Source organism: Apteryx rowi, unplaced genomic scaffold (assembly GCF_003343035.1).
Source record: "Apteryx rowi isolate R43461 unplaced genomic scaffold, aptRow1 scaffold_185, whole genome shotgun sequence".
Classification (NCBI taxonomy): domain Eukaryota; kingdom Metazoa; phylum Chordata; class Aves; order Apterygiformes; family Apterygidae; genus Apteryx; species Apteryx rowi.
Genome location: NW_020448141.1, coordinates 522,090 through 538,735, shown reverse-complemented (window position 1 = coordinate 538,735; position 16,646 = coordinate 522,090). Strand labels below are relative to the sequence as shown.

The following is a 16,646-nucleotide window of genomic DNA, read 5'->3' as shown; positions in this document are numbered from 1 at the left end:
ATTATCTTTTACTTTTCTGTATTCAAGATTAAGACATTTTTTGCTGATAATAATTTTAGACAAAAACATTCTGTGAGTGCACCAGAAGGGCACAAGTTTCAATACAACTTAAATCTGTTGATCTTAAGTGCATAAGTAATTTTTTCACATTGGACTCTGAAATTATTACATTATTGCCTTATAACAAAACTCTGCTGTCTTGAGTCTACCATAAGCATAATTTAGTATACTGAGACAAACTAAGAGGCAAAAAAGGAACATTCTTGGGTTATAAAGTCATTAAAGTATCTATATAATTAAAAACCCAAGCCTATATTGTATTTAATCTATCAAGAAAGTTACTTACTATGACCTTTACTCTCATTGACATTGCTAGCCAGAAGAACAGCCATCTGATCCACTGACATTCGATCTCTGTTTATACCAAAAAGCTTTTCAACATATTTTTCTGAAATAAGAACATTTGTATCTTAGATAAACACATAAATGAAACAGGTAACTCAACAGCAGTTTAACACCACCCATGCTGAACTAGTGAATTCTGACTGTTTTAAGAGGCATGGTAATTTAACATCCTAGAATACAGAAATCAAAAACTGAACAAACCACATTAGGCAATTTGCCTATATCCCAACAGCATTATTACATAATTCCAACTTTACCCATCCCGTATTTACATAAAGAAGAGAGCAAGAGGAGAAGGAAAGATCCCATCCCTGTTCCCTCACACACACCCCAATCCCTCATTTTTGAGGGAAATGTTCCAAAACCAAGAATTTTTCCTGCTGTTAAGAGTCCTGAGGAGACTGAACTGGATGACTGGAGAGATGCATCTTTTCATTTAGCAGTATCTTACACATTGCATTATATCAGTCACTAAAATTCTTGATCCCAGACCTTTTATGAAAGCCATTCCCTTCAGAAATGAATCTTTGAAACCAAAAGTGAGCAAAATATTCTTAAAAACCTGTTGCAGTGCTGATTTCATCATCAGTGCTTTTTTCTGAACACCCAATCAGTTCTAAATTGTAAGACAGAATATCCTGAAACAGCTGCTTTCGGCTAAGAGTGCAATCTTTCATGTGCTGCCTGAAATAAATAAGTAAATAAGAAATTAAAGTATTTTAATCACAATAACAATTTAACAAGGCCTGTAATTAGAAAGTTGCTTAAGCCTCCTACTAGCGTGTATGAAAAAGAAAATGATACTCATGGAAAGCAACATAGTCTGCTCTGAAATTTCTGTTAAAGATTTCTAGGCCTTCTCTAAACTCAAGCCTGCATCACTAACTTAATCCTCGTCCTCATTATTTCAGTACAGCCCTGTTCTTTGGAATAAACCTCTACCTTGGTAGAGGTCTGGTTTTGCACTGATGCAACACAGTATAACTACGCTTATTTGAACCAGAAAAGTCTAAATAAAAAAAAAAAAAAAATAGATATCGCTCTGTTTAAAGGATTCAAAGTTTGATTTGATACAGCTAGAGCTGATTCAAAAGCTCTCTGACACAAAGGGCAAAAAAGAGCTGAAGTCTGTTCCTATTGAATTTTTCCAGTAGTTAGAAGTTTCCAAATTAAGTTTATTATTGACCAATTCATATCTATTTGTCCTTGTACCAACCTTTTTTTTAATAAATTAGGTAATGCAGTTTAGCGAAATATTTTAAAATCTGATTTAACATCAGGCTTCAAAGAAGCAACCTTAGCCAATATTTTCCTAGAAAGCCTGAATTCCAGTATTACAAGGTGATTTTCTTACATAATCACATAATATTTACTACACTGTTTATTTTGCTTAGTAGCATATGATGCATTTCTACTGTGCTTCGCAGTATCGATCATTACCTGAAGTTCAGTGTAACTTCAGATCGTAACGGAAGTTATAAGGCAAGAGGAGCCCACTCTGAATTACAAGGCACCCAAAGAGTAAAACATTTGTTATCAGTCTATACTGTTTCTTTAAGTTTATATATAAAGAGCCTTCTTTCTTCACAGCTTAGGTGCAAGCTTTTTTCCCTCCCAACCAAGTATCTGCAGTAGGGTATTTAAAAATAGCTTTCTTTTCTAGAATTTGTCCATAGGATCATAAATCCAGACCTTTCAAAGAAATGAAAAACATGTCTACTGGTCTTGGAGCCAGACATCTAGAACAGACATTTACATCAGATGAACAAGATTAAAAAGAACTCACCATTGACAGTCATCATCATTACATGTGCCTGTTAAATCAAAACGGCAGAAACACTGTTTTGGCTCAATCATATTGCTATGAGTTACAGAACTGAGGTATAGCTTTTCCTTGGTTCGAAAATATGGACTAAACCTAAAATGAAACAATGAATTATTATGACAAAGCATACAAACTAAGGCATCAGTTTTATTAAACAAAAGATTAAAAAAAGAAGAAAAAATGTCGTTTTCAGTATTAAGTCTCATTATTTCCAAAACTGTACTACAATCAAAAAGATTGCTGACCTATGAGATAGGGAGATGGAAAACAGTGGGAGAGGGAGGAAACAGTATTTTTCAATTTACACAGATTCTGCTCTAGTATCTTGTTCTCCGGTATGTAAAAACTTCATTCATGTAAAAAAAACTGAAACTGTAGTAATCATCCATTAGGTAAAGGAAACTACTGAAATTGAATTCCAGTGTAATCCTAGCAATTGTACTCATGCTCTAGAAAGCATAAGATCAATGACAAACAGAAGTATAAAGAGGACTGCTAAAGATTAACCTAAGAAAACACAATGAAACACACACTCTGAAACTAGTAAACAAGCAAAAACCAGTCTGAACTGAGGAGACATATACTTGTTTTAAATCCGTAGCTTAGGTTTGACACTGCCAAGTTCAAGACTTCTAGCTCCTTCAGGAAGCAAGCCTTTTATAATCTACATTAAACTAACAGGATATGAGAATTACTCCTGTAGTATTCACCATCACCATTTCCTGCTCTGCCTTCTGCCACTTAACAGCTGTGAAATAAAGAACTTTTAAGCACATGATAGGATACAACTGCTCCAATTTATATTTCAGATTTTTTTTTTTTCCTTATAAGTTAAAGAGGACGAACAAGGCTCTCTTCGGTCAGAGACAGACAGACATGTCAGAGCAATGGAATGAAGTACAATTGTAGGTGCCTACTTTAAGTCAAGATGAATCACTGGTCATGCCTCTTTCTACTGACCAAGAACTCATAAATGGGCAAGTGGCTCAGTCTCAACTTGGACAATATAAATCCTACCCAAGTTTAAAGACGGCATAATCAAAATACTGTACTGTGAAGTATTCACTGGATTTCAGATTGCTTCAGATTGAATATAAAAATCTTGTTTTCAAATGTTTAACCACTGTTGTTGAATTTAGTTTTACCAGACAGCAATCCAGTTATAGGGAACAAAATGCAACACAATATAAAACCAGCATACTGTACAGAAGTAAGGGACCCTGCATAACAGGTAAAAAGTAACTAAAATCACAAGGTTCTCTAAGAATTTGTTTCAGGATAGTCCAGTTTTTCATTAAAACTTGTCTTTAGCATAAAGACTTGTACAAAGGAAGAGCAGTGAAGACTTAAAGTTTCACATATACACAGAAGTCAAAACAGCTGTTATAATCCTCATACCTGTAGGATTTAAATACTAGAAGGGGACTATGATATGGTCCAAATGGAAATGGTTTCACTTCAGTTTGTTTATTTTGCGATGTAACAAAATCCATATCCACTGAAATTTCCTAGGAAACAGATGAAAAGATAAATAGCAATTGCAATACCACCTAATAAAAAAAATTTTAAGTTTTAAAGCATTTACCTGACCACACAACAGGTCTTCCTTAGGTGTTACAAAGGCAGTACTTTTCATTAGCAGCTCTTTCAAGCTGTCAGCTTTAGCATAAAGTTTTCTCAATTCCTCAATATTCAGCCCAAGGAAAAGCTCAGGCTCCTCTGTTGCCTTTTTAGAAAGTTTGTTCATAGTTTCTTGTTTCGGGGTGTCCATATGTTTAAGATTTGGTTTAGTAAAAGAATTAGATTCTCTGAAAGATCTCCTTCGTTCTCTGTTTGAATTAGACAAAACTTCATCATCAAAGTAATTTTCTTCACTGTTCAAAGACAATTTATCCTGCGTAAGATCATGAAGTGATGGCTGAGGTAATGCAAATTCAGATTCCTCTTCTGCATGAGGGGCAATATTTGATTGCTCCTTGGTTTGAAGTGCACGGGCCTCTTTCAACTTCTGAATCTTCAGAGCGTATTCGTACTCTAGTTGCTGCAGTCGTTTTTTCTCTAGTGCAATCAATTCCGCTGAATGCTTTTTTGGACTTGATGCAGGGGAATTCTCCAATTTCAACATTTTGCTTGGCTGGAAAAAAAAGTTCCCTTAATTTCATCTTCATATTTACTGATCTATTGACAGGAGGCAAATTAAACATGGGCAACATATTTAACTCAGAGTTTATAAGAATATATTTTAAACTCTTGCCAGAAGATTTCAATAAACAGCAGGAAAACCACAGAACAGTTTGCCACAATTCCACTGGCATGTTTGCAGATTTTTCAATAAAAATTGGTCTGCATCATGTAGAAGTCTTCAACAAAAATTCTGATCACATTTAAAAGGTGAGTTACAAAACAAATACACATGAGAAAAACAAGGAAAAACTGACAAAAACATTTAAGCCTTGTTTTTCTATATTTTGATTTTCAGAAGAACAAAATCAGAGTCCACTTTAGTGTCTTTATTACTAGACATTTTTAACAATGTGCTTGATGGCTACAGACAGCAAAGTTTTTCCCTTCTTCACAGGAATATAACTTCTCTTACTATCAATCTATTTATGGCATACCTCTAGCAAGGAAATGCAGGCTTTGAACAGTTTTCTTATTTAAACACTTAATGCTTTTTCTGTTGAATTATTAAAAAATATGGAACAAAGATTAAGAAGATTCTTACAGTGCTTTTGGAAAGTCTTCCCATTTGCCTGAGATACCATTTGCACTACATTTCCTAACCAAAACTGCTACTGCTTTTCAAGCACAGCATGGTTTAAGAGCATGCAGCAGACTTACTCCAAGATGATCCTGCTCCAGTTTTCGTTTCCCAATTTCTTTACTTGCTACTGCTTTTGCTCGAGCAAGTTCTTCCCCATATTTTAATGCCAGAGCTTTTTTTACTGTAAGTCGTTGCTGAACTTTATGAATCTGAAAAAAAGAAGATATACAATAGCAAGATGCAACTTTCAGATATCATCACATAATAAAATGTAATTAAAAAAAGGCATGGGAATGAATTAATGATTAATCCAAAGAAAGCCTAGTGCCCCCCCACCGCCAAAAATCATCAAGATTTCCATTCCAACATTTCTAGCTACAGAACACAGAAACATTCCAAAATTAAAATTACTTGTTCCTGAAGCTTCTTGAGAAACATCTTATTAGCATTCAGGATCTTCTCTGTTGCTTGTAGCTGTTCAGCCAGCTTGTTAATCTTATTTTCAGCAATTCGAACACTCTCTCTCTTCTTCGCCTCTTGTTGCAACAAATGTTTCAAGACAGATTCATCCTTCATCAGGAGAAGTCTAAAAATAGAAAAGCCGTAAAATAAAAACTTTTTCTGAGCAAAGTTTATCATCACAGCTATCACTGCTTATCTGAAATCCTTGTTATCTAAGAAAAAAAAAAGCTCTTTTTCACCTACCAGCAAACAAAACTAAGTTTCTCAAGAAAGTCTTGAGAACAGACTGATCCGTGTGACAGTAAATATTGACAGTACATGTAATTTCAGCAGCCAACTTCAGCAACTCAGTATAAATCAGATGAAAACATTTTAACTACGAGGGCAAGTGGAGGATAAGCAGGTGACATATCTTTAATGTCGTTTTTAGTTTTAAGACATCCAAAAACCTACCTGTTTTACTTTAAGTAACAACATGATCCTTTTCTAGGGCACACGCTCATCAGCAGATTACAAGCCATACTACAAAGCCACAGTAGCAGCATTTAAAGATAGAAAACTATGCATCAAAAGGAGCAAGACAAAGACTCAGAGGAAGTGGGTGGATGAAAGCAGGGAAAATTTGTGCTTCAATTTGTGTCCAACACAAACCAGTTTGTTCAAAACTCTATGCAGTAATAAGCAAGTGACAACAAAAGCAGAAAAGGAATTCACAAAGCACTTCGGACCTTTTCCACAGTAACTTGGAGGAAGGGCGAGAAACATGAAAAAGGGCATACTTAAGGAGAAAGGAAGAGTTTCAAACAGCATACCTATTATGAAGAAAATATTAATCCATTTAAACTCCCATCAGGCGTATCTCAGAAACAGTGAGGCATTCTACCCTCAAAGAAAGCATACTAAGAAGTGAAAAGCATGCTTGTGTTTTCATATTTCATAGTTATTGAATAGTGGAGATGAAGTTCTAGTCACTGAATGAAAATACAGCTGAAAACAAGTCAGTGTGAAAAGTCGTATTTACAGGTTACCATCAAAAAAAAAAAAAAAAAAGACGACAGCACAGGCTGAATAGTTCAAGAAAACAGAAAACCAAGCCTAGCTATATTTTAAAAACTACTCATTGAAAAAAGTTATGTACAGCTTTAATCCTTCTAAGCAAAGGAATGATTTATGACAGTGAAAGACTTACTTGTTTTTCTTAAGCTTTGCTTCTGCTTCTGTAACTTGTTTTGTCACTACTGCTATTCTACCAATTCCATCAACTTCACCATCGGAATTTGCAGGGGATGTATTGTTCCTCAGTGGATCAGTTTTAATTAAACATTGCTTCTCACGACTAAAACAAAGATGGTAAAAGCAAAGATGTTCAGTAACTTCAGCAACATTCACTTTGTCGTGTATTCCAGTTGCTTTAACATCTTTGAAAAACTAACAGAGCAGCATTTCAAGTTAAAGAAAGCTTTCCGGAACTACATTCAACTACTGTCAGTCAGTTCAAACCCAAAGACTTTCTTTGGTCTTACTAAAAATCGAGGGGGGAAAAAAAAAAAATGAAGGTAACGATAAGGTTTTTCAGACTCAGATTTTCTCTTCCAATTACAAAAATAGATCAGTAAAGCACTACAAAGAATATATATTTTACTTTAGCAACAATAAAACTCAGTTATACCTGGCAATCTCTTCTTTTAAGAGTCTGTATTCTATCTTCTTATCTTCTGGTAAAGCCTCCGGAGTTCTCATTGGATCATTTTCTTTTTCTGATTTTGGAGCGGCTTTGATTTTTGAGGCCTGTTATAAAGAGGTCCAAATCAATACTGCTCACACAAGCTTAAAATACAGCTATTTGACTGCTATTTCTAAGAGGCATTTCAGCACAAACTTAAGGCTGTTCAAGGCAAGTAAGATCTTTCAAGTCAGTGGGTTTTCTTCTTTTCCACCAGCAATTAAAGATAAATTCAGTTTTAACTGAAAAAAAACGAAACCAAAATATATAACCGATTGTATCTACAGAACACCCTTCATAACCAAAAAACATTTCAACTAGCTTGTGGAATACAAATTACAAGGTATGGTCCAGAGAAGTGTAGCGTACTCCTTCTTGCCCATTTCTGATGTAGTCCAATATTTCTTGACCCAGTTCTAAACTTTATACCCTGAATAACTAGCAAAATCATTACAAAATAAAAACTTAAATATTGATATTGTTTACCTCAACATTTCTCCTTGCTTCTTTTATCATAGATTCTAGTCCTCCAAATACACTATTAGTTGAGTTAGAGGGCTCTCCATCAGACTCACTATCATCTGAATCATTTAATGTAACCACAACAGACTTGTGCTTTGGAAGCTGTCAGGGAGGAGGGCAAAGAGGGAGGGGGAGAAAAGAAGAACATTTTATAGCAAGAACAAAAAAATATGAAAGCAGATACAACTGAGTACGTATTTACTAAAAGACAAGGATATAAGAAGGTTAAACTCCTTTGTTAGTGCATGGCACAGCATGACACACCAATTCCAGGCTGCAGCAAAAACAGCTAAGTTGTGGAATCCCACTAGTATCCAGTCTTGATACTGTAACATGACTGTTACTCCAACATTTTCAACCTATTCCCAGCTATTTGTAGCATTTTTATGGCCCCACTGTCAAAAATTCTGACTTTCCTAAACTTACACTTCCTAAATTATTTCAGTGATAAAATTACCATCTGCCATTTGCAAGCAAATTTTTGTAAGCAACTGAGAAGTAACAATCAATTTTGCACTAGAAATACTGTGGCAGATGTACAAGAACTCCCTCACCTCTGCCACACACTTCTGATGCCTCTTGTCCAACAGTTATAGTTAGCTGACCTGGCAGTAAGCTGCTCAGGCAGTTAAACTGACAGAATACCAACTGCACATAAGAACATATGTAACAAGATTAATCACTTTTTGCCAACATTGCAAACTGAACCCGCTCACTGAAGATCAGATTACTGCCAACTCCAGCACAAACAAAGATGGAAAAGCAGGCAGACAATTTAGATTAGCCTAAGATGTCATGTAGCTGCAGTTCGAAAAGAGTCAATTTCAAGTCACATTTCAGGTCTTCTCTTCCTAAAGTAGATCTGGACAATTAAATACAGTTATACATGTTTAACCTCCAACTCAGAATGGGGTGTCTCCATAGTTTCAAGTGTCTTTTAAAGCACAAAATAAATTCTGTTTTTAAACTGGGAAATATCTGCAGCTGTAATGCAGGGTCTCTTCATGTTGTTCTAGCACACAGTTTCAGTCTGTGGTGAACAGATTCCCGAATGTCCACGACTATGTTGAAAAAGGTTTGCAAGAGGTAATTGAATAAGCAAACCAATGTCAGTAGGCTATTTCACTAGGCAGAGGTTTTCAGCTCCGCAGGAAAAATGCCAAGGTCTGTAACTCAAAACCTGTTCTGAAATATTGTACTGCATACTCAAACAGGCAAAAGCCATCAAACCCCCAAAACTATGAAATTAGATTTCAGAAGTCTGGAGAATTTGTATTTCAACAGACTTCTTATTTTTGAACTCCTGTGTATATCTAGTAATGGTCACATAGCAAAACTATCAATTTCTCATTCAAAAAAATAAGTTCTCATGAATTCACTTTTTTTCGGCTCTAGCAAGAAATACCAAATACTATGAGAGTTAATAAAACCATAAGCAACACAAATGGTTTCAGTAATGCTTAAACTGATAGGAGTCATTGATATTGTTTTCACATTGAATTGTTTTTACAGAGAAAACCCTTTTGACTAGTCTCCTGCAAATATTAGTTCGACCATAACTTCTTTGAAATAGCTTGGGATAGAGAATATTTGTATATAAAATGTGTGGATTTTAAACAAATTAGTACTTTTAACTAGCACAAACTACTCAGCTCTAGCAGTTATCACCTATATCTACACTAGCAAGTAAGATGACACAACAGGCACAGATCTGAGGTCAATGGGTGCTGAGGACCTGATGATCGCTATGTATTTCAGGGATTTTACTCCAAACCAACACTAGCCTGGTTCCATGAACTGAATATGCATTTGCAACTGGAATGCATTAGGTACACTCTCAGAACATATTAGTTAAGTTTAACAGAAAGGAATGTCACTTGCATGCTAAAGAAGAAAAAACCCACACTCATCTGAACTAAGACACTTGTTTTGATGCTGTCCTAAGATGTTAAATTCTTAATTATTCAGGGTCAAATTCCTTCAAGAAGATAAGAGCATACAAATTAACTAGCAGTTCATGTGTTTAATTGATGCTCCACTGCTCTGCACTGTATCACTAGAAAAACTTATGTCTATTTGCTTGTTCACTTGAACTGGGGACAACTTCAATTTGTTGTCTTATTAAGAGAAAGCGCCAATATTTGCTTACTGCGATCACTGCTCGGGGAGGCCTTGGTACTCTGACAAACTTTGTATTTTGTACCCGTGGCTGAGACACGGTATTAATACTGACTGCAGACAGATTGCTTCTCGGCACAGATTGCAAGTTATCTGGAACAGGAGGTGAAGGTGGACCACTGTTACTTGAAGTTTCCTAACAAAATAAGAAATACAGTCATATAAAAAAAAAAAACCTATATACAGCTATTAAAAACAAAAAAAACAAAAACCCAGCATAAATAACAAAAGACGCTCCCTAAATCACAATTCTGAGTTCCAAGGCACAAATGAAACAGGCTATCTGAACATTAGGCACAAATCTTGTAAATCTGTGATTATGCCAAAAATGCATGCAAGAATACATAAGTAATTCACAGGTCAACTACACAAAGGACCTGTGACCTTTTAATGTCGCCAAAAAACCCTCTAAATTTAAAAAAAACACAAACTTCGCTTTTTTTTTTTTCCTTTTTCTTTTTCCCACAAAACCTTAACCATTAGCACTGGCATGTTTCTTCCAATTCCATTTGCTAAAAGGTTGAAACAAAGTTCAAGTGTTTTGTTTCCTAACTGTTAAATAATAAGCAATTTAGCAGAAAATAAAATCTCTGTTCTCCTCAAATGTTCAAATTTCAGTACCCTGAAGTTTCATAATTCCTTCAGGAACAAAAAAAGCTGCAGTTTACAACTCAGAGGACATCTTCTGTTGTTTTTCATTTTTGTTTCTTTTGGGAAGAAGGGAGTGATAGAAATTCAGGGAATTTAAATTTAGGCAGCAGAAAGGCAGCATAAAAGGAGCTTATATTCCTCACTTAGCAGGTCACCTTTAAGGTTCGTTCAAGATTGCCATCTAGAGGTTTACATTCAAAAACCAATGAAGTACCTCAGATCTGAAAGCTCGTTTGTTGGCTAGGGACTTGAGTAACTCTTCTCTTAAGAGCATCTCCTCCTCTTCTTCCTCATCTGCAAATGGAGGTTTTGGTGGCTGCTCAGGCTCTTCAGGTGGAAGAGGTGGGAGAGGTGGAGGTGGCTCAAGAGAAACACAAGAAATGCCTTCCACATAAAGTTGACTCAAAGATGGTACAGGCTGAGATAAAAAGGAAAACAAGTGTTTGAAAGTTTTGAGACTTACTGTTTTTTTTAGGATTATTTATCAGAGGTGAAGCTACACAAATTATTTCATGGTTTAGAACTAATTAAAACTGCAGTGGATTTAGACTAATGTCAAAAGTGGTACTAAATCCTTACTAGTTACCAAAATAGTGGGAGCAGTAAGGATATCCAAACTTACTATAAACAAAATTCAGAACTAGAGGTAGTCTAGCCAAAGGAAAGTGACTGACCCAGTAGGTTAGCACCAATGCATTAGCTTACTCTGCATTAAAAAAGTCTTGAAATGGTTTTATGAATTCGTCTTAGCCAAAAAAATGACAGTTTCTTTTAGTCAAAAATTCGGAGTCTGTCATCTCAGGGGACAGAAACTTTCTATGGCTTTCCTAAGGAGGATAATATACACTCAGTGAAAACAGTGGTGCTAAAGAAGAGCCTAATTCCATTGTCACATGGACTCTTGGGTGAGAATACAGATAGCATACAGTCAAAACGCACAAGGTTTGAAAGCAGGATTGTGATGAGCTACAACTTGTTCCCCACCCCAGGTAACAAGCTAGAGAGTAAGCATACCTACATACATGTCCTAGAGATAAGATGCAAAGTTCCTTTATGCTTAAAATCCCAATCCATTATTTTTCCAATGTGCTTTAGGCAAGTTTTGCTTGCTGTTATGAAATGACATAGTTTTAATAACAACGAAGAGAAATTTTTAGCTCAATAGAGAGAGGCCTCCATTGAACTAGGAACTGGATCAGCCAAAAGTAGCCGAAATCAAGAGTTTAAAAAGCAACTATAAGTCTAGCAGGTATTTCAAGGGAATCATCAAGAAGTTCAGAACTGTATCAAACAACATTTAAGTTTAAGCTTAACTTTAGGATTAGAAATAAGACACTAAATGAGAATTATTAACATTTCAAAAACAGTTTCCTTCCAAGATTACTTACTGGAATTGGAGGTGGCAGTGGCAATGAAATTGGTGGTACTGGAGGTGGAAAATATCCTACTGGACACTCAAAGAAAGGAGGCTGCACTGGAGAAGAAGCTGAAATTAAAAACAAAATTTATTAAATGTAAGAAAGCAGGCAGGTAATTATTGAACAGCAACTTATGTTTATAATTAAATTGATTTACTGCAGCAGAAGAGGCAGACAAACATTTTTAATACACACAGCTTTAAAAGGCAACACCAGACTAAGCATGGTGTATAGTTTCTTTTACATATATTCAAAGAAAATCAGAGTACTGTTACCTCCCCTGTTTCTATCTTGCATATGAAACGCAAGTACTCCCCAACAGTTTTACTGAGGGAATAACTCAGCCCTCACATTTGATTTAATTCATAATGCCTTCTTTAGCTGTAAATCTCAATACAGTGATTCCTACTACTCCTGGCTACTGGCTACCTGAGATGCAATACAAACTGGGACAGAAGCAGACCAAATGCACTGCTGTATTCCAAAACACAAAACTAGAGCCTCAGATGCTCCATTAAGAAAAGATTCACATTGCTTACATACTAAAACAGCAGGTACAGTATGTTAGAAAACTAATGAATAAGGAAGGCTGACAAGATGGAGGAAAAACAAAATGAAAATAAAGAAATGAACAGCAAGAGAATAACAACGGCCAGCAGAAGTATGCTTAGTGAAGCTTTAGCAACACTCTACGTTTTTACACTTTCAGATGGAACAAGGAAGCATAAATAGTTTAAATACACCTCAAACTCAGAGTCATAAAATAATTTAGGTTGAAAGAGACCTCTGGAAGTCATCTGGCCCAACTCAGGTGCTCAAAGCAGGACTGGCCCCAAAGTCAGATCAGGTTGCTCAAGGCCTTATCCATTCAAGCTTAATATCTTCAAGGATGCAGACTGCACAACACTTCCGGGCAACCTGCTCCAGTGTTTGACCATCCTCTTTGGGAAAATGTTTTTCCTTATATCTAACTGGAATTTCTTTGATTACAATTTGTGCATGTTGCCTTTTTGTGGCACACTCTTCTGAAGAGCTTGCCTGTGCCTTCTCTATAACTGCCCATTACATAGTTGAAGAGAGCAGTAAGAGCCTTTCTTAGCTTTCTCTTCTCAAGACAAACCCAGCTCTCCCAGCCTCTTCTCATACATCACATGCTCCAGTGCCCAGTGAACTCCACTGCCCTCCACTAGACTTCTTCCAGTAAGTCAGTATCTTCCTCGTACTAGGAAACGAAAAACTGATGCAGTCCTCATAAATGTTTATGAGAGGGGAATAAGCACTTTCCTTAACAGGCCCCTCCCTCCCCCCCCCAGTAATAGTCTCAGTACTACAGCACAGGCTGCAGTTCGCCTTTATCAGCCAAAGGCATGCTGCTGACTCATGTTCAGCTTGTGGTCCTCCAGGCCCACCTTTCCACAAAACTGCTTTCTACCCAGTCAGTACTCAGAGGACTCTGCTTTCTATACAACTGCTTTGGAATGTAAAAGAACATACTTCACATTATTGCAATTACAAAAGTATACGCCTGAAGACCTTCAAAAGATCACAGCAGCAGAGATACCAGAAAACAGTCTGCGTAAAAACAGGGTAGAATTAGCTCATCTTAAAATATTATAGTTCTATAGCCATATGAGTGCATGTCATCTCAAAAGAACGAGTTTCCTCCTAAAGCAATAGCTCATTTCATACTTTTTAACCATTTTTAAGTCAACCATCATATAGGAAAACTGAAAATAAGACTTACCTGGAGAGTTAGTTTCGCTATCTGTATCCATAGCAACTTCGTCATAATTATCATACTGATATATCCCTCCCGCGCTATCCGTAGATTGCTTATCTAAAGACCACCTCAGGTCTGTATCTGAAGACTAAATACACAAAAAAGAGTATTTAATTTAGCTGTCTTCCATTATTCTTTTAAATCAAACTAATTAAAAGTGAATTTTAGAAGGCAGACGATCAAATTTTGTCTTATAATTGCTTTACAAATACAATTCTACTCAGTGTATACAAAAAGAGCAAGCTGAAAACTAACTTTTAATCAAATCCGTGGCAGGTTGCAACTCAACAAATTAAAGGCCAGTTTTAAAACTGGAGCTTTTCAGAGCAGAGGGGAAAAAAGGCCATGACATATAAAAGCAATGTTTAAACATCTAGCGGGTCATTACACATTTGGCAAATTGCAGTGATTATGCCTTCCTGTAATACTGAAAGAAAACTGAATTCTTTTTTGTTTCTGTGAATCTGCCATGGTAGTTACCAACAACACCTGAGCAACCCTTGTCAGAAATAAGGCAGAAGTGCACAAGGAGTATCTTTACTAAGACAAAAGTTGAGGGTTTAGAAGAAACGTGTTCTAATTGTTCTAAAGCTGTTGTCTCAGCTGGAAAATCCTTTTGTTGTCCCGGAGTGAGTCACATACCACACTGAAACATGCCAAGAGACCATCAACTAATAAAACATTGTTTAAAAGACAGATAGCACTATACAGATGACAATGAATGTTCAGTGAGCATAAAAACATGCAAAAGGGGGAAGTATTATTTCTCATACAATCAATTTGTGTCTTTCAGAGGTTTAACAGTAGACATTTTGATTGCTTTTAGGTTTTTAGCACTTACAATCAAATATTTCAAGCCTCAGTTTCCCAATGATTTTAGGGGACTCTTGCACAACACAACCTCAAATAGGGAGCCCCAACTCACCTAAACTGTCCATTTCTCATTACAGTATCAGCAACTCTAGCCACTTCATGTATCTAGCAGCAGCAGCTGTACTGCTCCCATTAAGAGTATACTGAAAGGACTGATGCTAAAGAAATAGTGGTTTGGTTTTTTTTCGTAAAGTACCAATGTTTAAAGACAGAACATGACCGATTCAAGCGCCTTTTGCCAGTCTCATGATGAGAGAATGAAGACAGCCTACAGGTGCAGCATGACCACCACTGCAGTAACTATTATGTTAGGAATTTGACGCTAGCCTCATTATAGGATGAGTAAAGTAATCAGTTAGGTTTTGTGTCTGAGCAAGTTTTGTACCTTGACAGCTTAGAAAAACACTACAGAACCAAACCATAAAGAGATCACATTTTGAAGGAAGCAAGCCACTGAAGCTGTAAAGACAGAATAATTTTGAAAACATGAAGAGAAACAACAATCTAATAGAGATGAAAGCCTAGAACATTTGGTTAACTGATTTGTATTAAATTACAGACTGCTCTTTGGTCCTCATGTTTTGTCCCAAATACCCAATGTCCCAAAATACCTTTATGGGGAGAATACTTATCTGTCACTGATTTGCAAGCGTACAGCTCATGCAAAATCTATCTTACTGAAACCAAAGGGAACGCCTATTTAGCATGGGATTAAAACACTATCTACTGAAATACTTTTTGTGGATGGGTGGGGGAATAGGAATAGCAGAGGTGTGTAAAAGCAGAAACCATTCATGACTATATAAGACTTGAATACCACATTACAAATTAATTACCCTGCTTCTTGATCTTCTCTTTCCTCCAACTAGCTTCATGAACCGATTGTACTGCTCTTCTTGATTTGAGAGGTCCCTAATTTTTCTGATCTCTTCTTCTCTTTTTCTTCTCTCCTCCTCTTCTTCTTGTTTCCTCTGGTCTTCCTCTTTCTGACGCCTGTCCTGTTCCTTTTGCTGCTGCATCTTCTTCGATGTCTTTGTCTGTTGTTTCCTCAAAGCTTGCTTGGCTTTAAATAAAAAGATATGTGATTAACTCCACCTTATCTAAATGATTCTCCAAATCTTACATTCTTCAGGAGCCTAAAGTATTCTGCGGATGATGGGGGTTCTGTAGGAAAAATCAAAGGCTCATTCCCCACCATTGCACACAATGTATTGTATTTTTTTTTTTTTCAGAAGACATACTGTTGATAGTCATTTCAACATTAAATATATTACCTGTAGCACTAGTTTTCTTTGTTGAGTGTGCTTTTGTACTGGCTTTGACTTTCTGCGTTACAGTTTTTGTTTTTGTTAATTTTTCCTTGCTTTCCTTCATCACCTGTTGTTCTTTCTGCTGCCATTTTTTACTAGCAGACTGGAGGGCAAGGAGCCTAAGCTGCAATTCAGACATCTCCTCCTCATCATCAAACAACTTAAAAGGGGGGGGGGGGGGAGAAAAAAAAAGAGATAACAAAAAGTCAAAAGATGTCATTTAATGAGTACACTAAATATTTTTCAAAAAGTCTTTAAAAGTCTGTCTCAAAATTTTTTAACCAAGGCAAAGCTTAAAGATCCTACTGTACTGGTCAGAGTTGTTCCTTAAAAACAGAAACAGTTTATTCCTGAAATGTTTCTTGATGGCAGTCCAGAAAGAGCCGTCAGAATGTCATAATACAGTAAGTCTCAGCTACAGAGGAATACTTTCTTACCTTTTCAGATGTAACATCTGAAGTGCTAAGCTTTCGCACTAATGTTTGTTCTTTGTCTTCTGCACCTTTCAAAAGAAAAATACCATGTTTTTGAATAAGCTGTCATGATACTCAAAACAGAACTACACTGAAAGTACATTGAGAATTGATTCCATATGAAGATACTTTATCAATATTATTGGTTCATAGTGTACAACAGAATAGCACTGTTTATGTATATGAGCACATTAAGAAACATTAATATAAACTTAATGCATCTGATAAAATCTACATCATCAAAATGCCATAAGCCTGTCAT

The 16,646-nt window shown here is 36.2% G+C and overlaps 1 protein-coding gene across 19 annotated transcripts in view; it reads right to left on the bottom strand.

Moving 5' to 3' along the window:
* ZFC3H1 (zinc finger C3H1-type containing) overlaps window positions 1–16,646 on the bottom strand; it is an 82,428-nt gene that overhangs the window by 57,748 nt on the left and 8,034 nt on the right. For all 19 annotated transcript variants that reach the window (XR_003252851.1, XR_003252847.1, XR_003252848.1 and 16 more), the window contains exons 3-19: window positions 16,349–16,413; window positions 15,876–16,071; window positions 15,438–15,664; window positions 13,693–13,816; window positions 11,919–12,016; window positions 10,745–10,948; window positions 9,851–10,015; window positions 7,666–7,803; window positions 7,126–7,244; window positions 6,646–6,792; window positions 5,406–5,580; window positions 5,072–5,203; window positions 3,816–4,364; window positions 3,629–3,738; window positions 2,192–2,323; window positions 968–1,089; window positions 347–448 (exon numbers count right to left, since the gene is read on the bottom strand). Coding sequence is in view for 3 of the 19 variants with exons in the window: in XM_026061760.1 (XP_025917545.1) it covers window positions 347–448; window positions 968–1,089; window positions 2,192–2,323; window positions 3,629–3,738; window positions 3,816–4,364; window positions 5,072–5,203; window positions 5,406–5,580; window positions 6,646–6,792; window positions 7,126–7,244; window positions 7,666–7,803; window positions 9,851–10,015; window positions 10,745–10,948; window positions 11,919–12,016; window positions 13,693–13,816; window positions 15,438–15,664; window positions 15,876–16,071; window positions 16,349–16,413 (2,805 nt within the window). In the remaining 16 variants the exon portion in view is untranslated. The remainder of the gene's footprint in view (window positions 1–346; window positions 449–967; window positions 1,090–2,191; window positions 2,324–3,628; window positions 3,739–3,815; window positions 4,365–5,071; window positions 5,204–5,405; window positions 5,581–6,645; window positions 6,793–7,125; window positions 7,245–7,665; window positions 7,804–9,850; window positions 10,016–10,744; window positions 10,949–11,918; window positions 12,017–13,692; window positions 13,817–15,437; window positions 15,665–15,875; window positions 16,072–16,348; window positions 16,414–16,646) is intronic.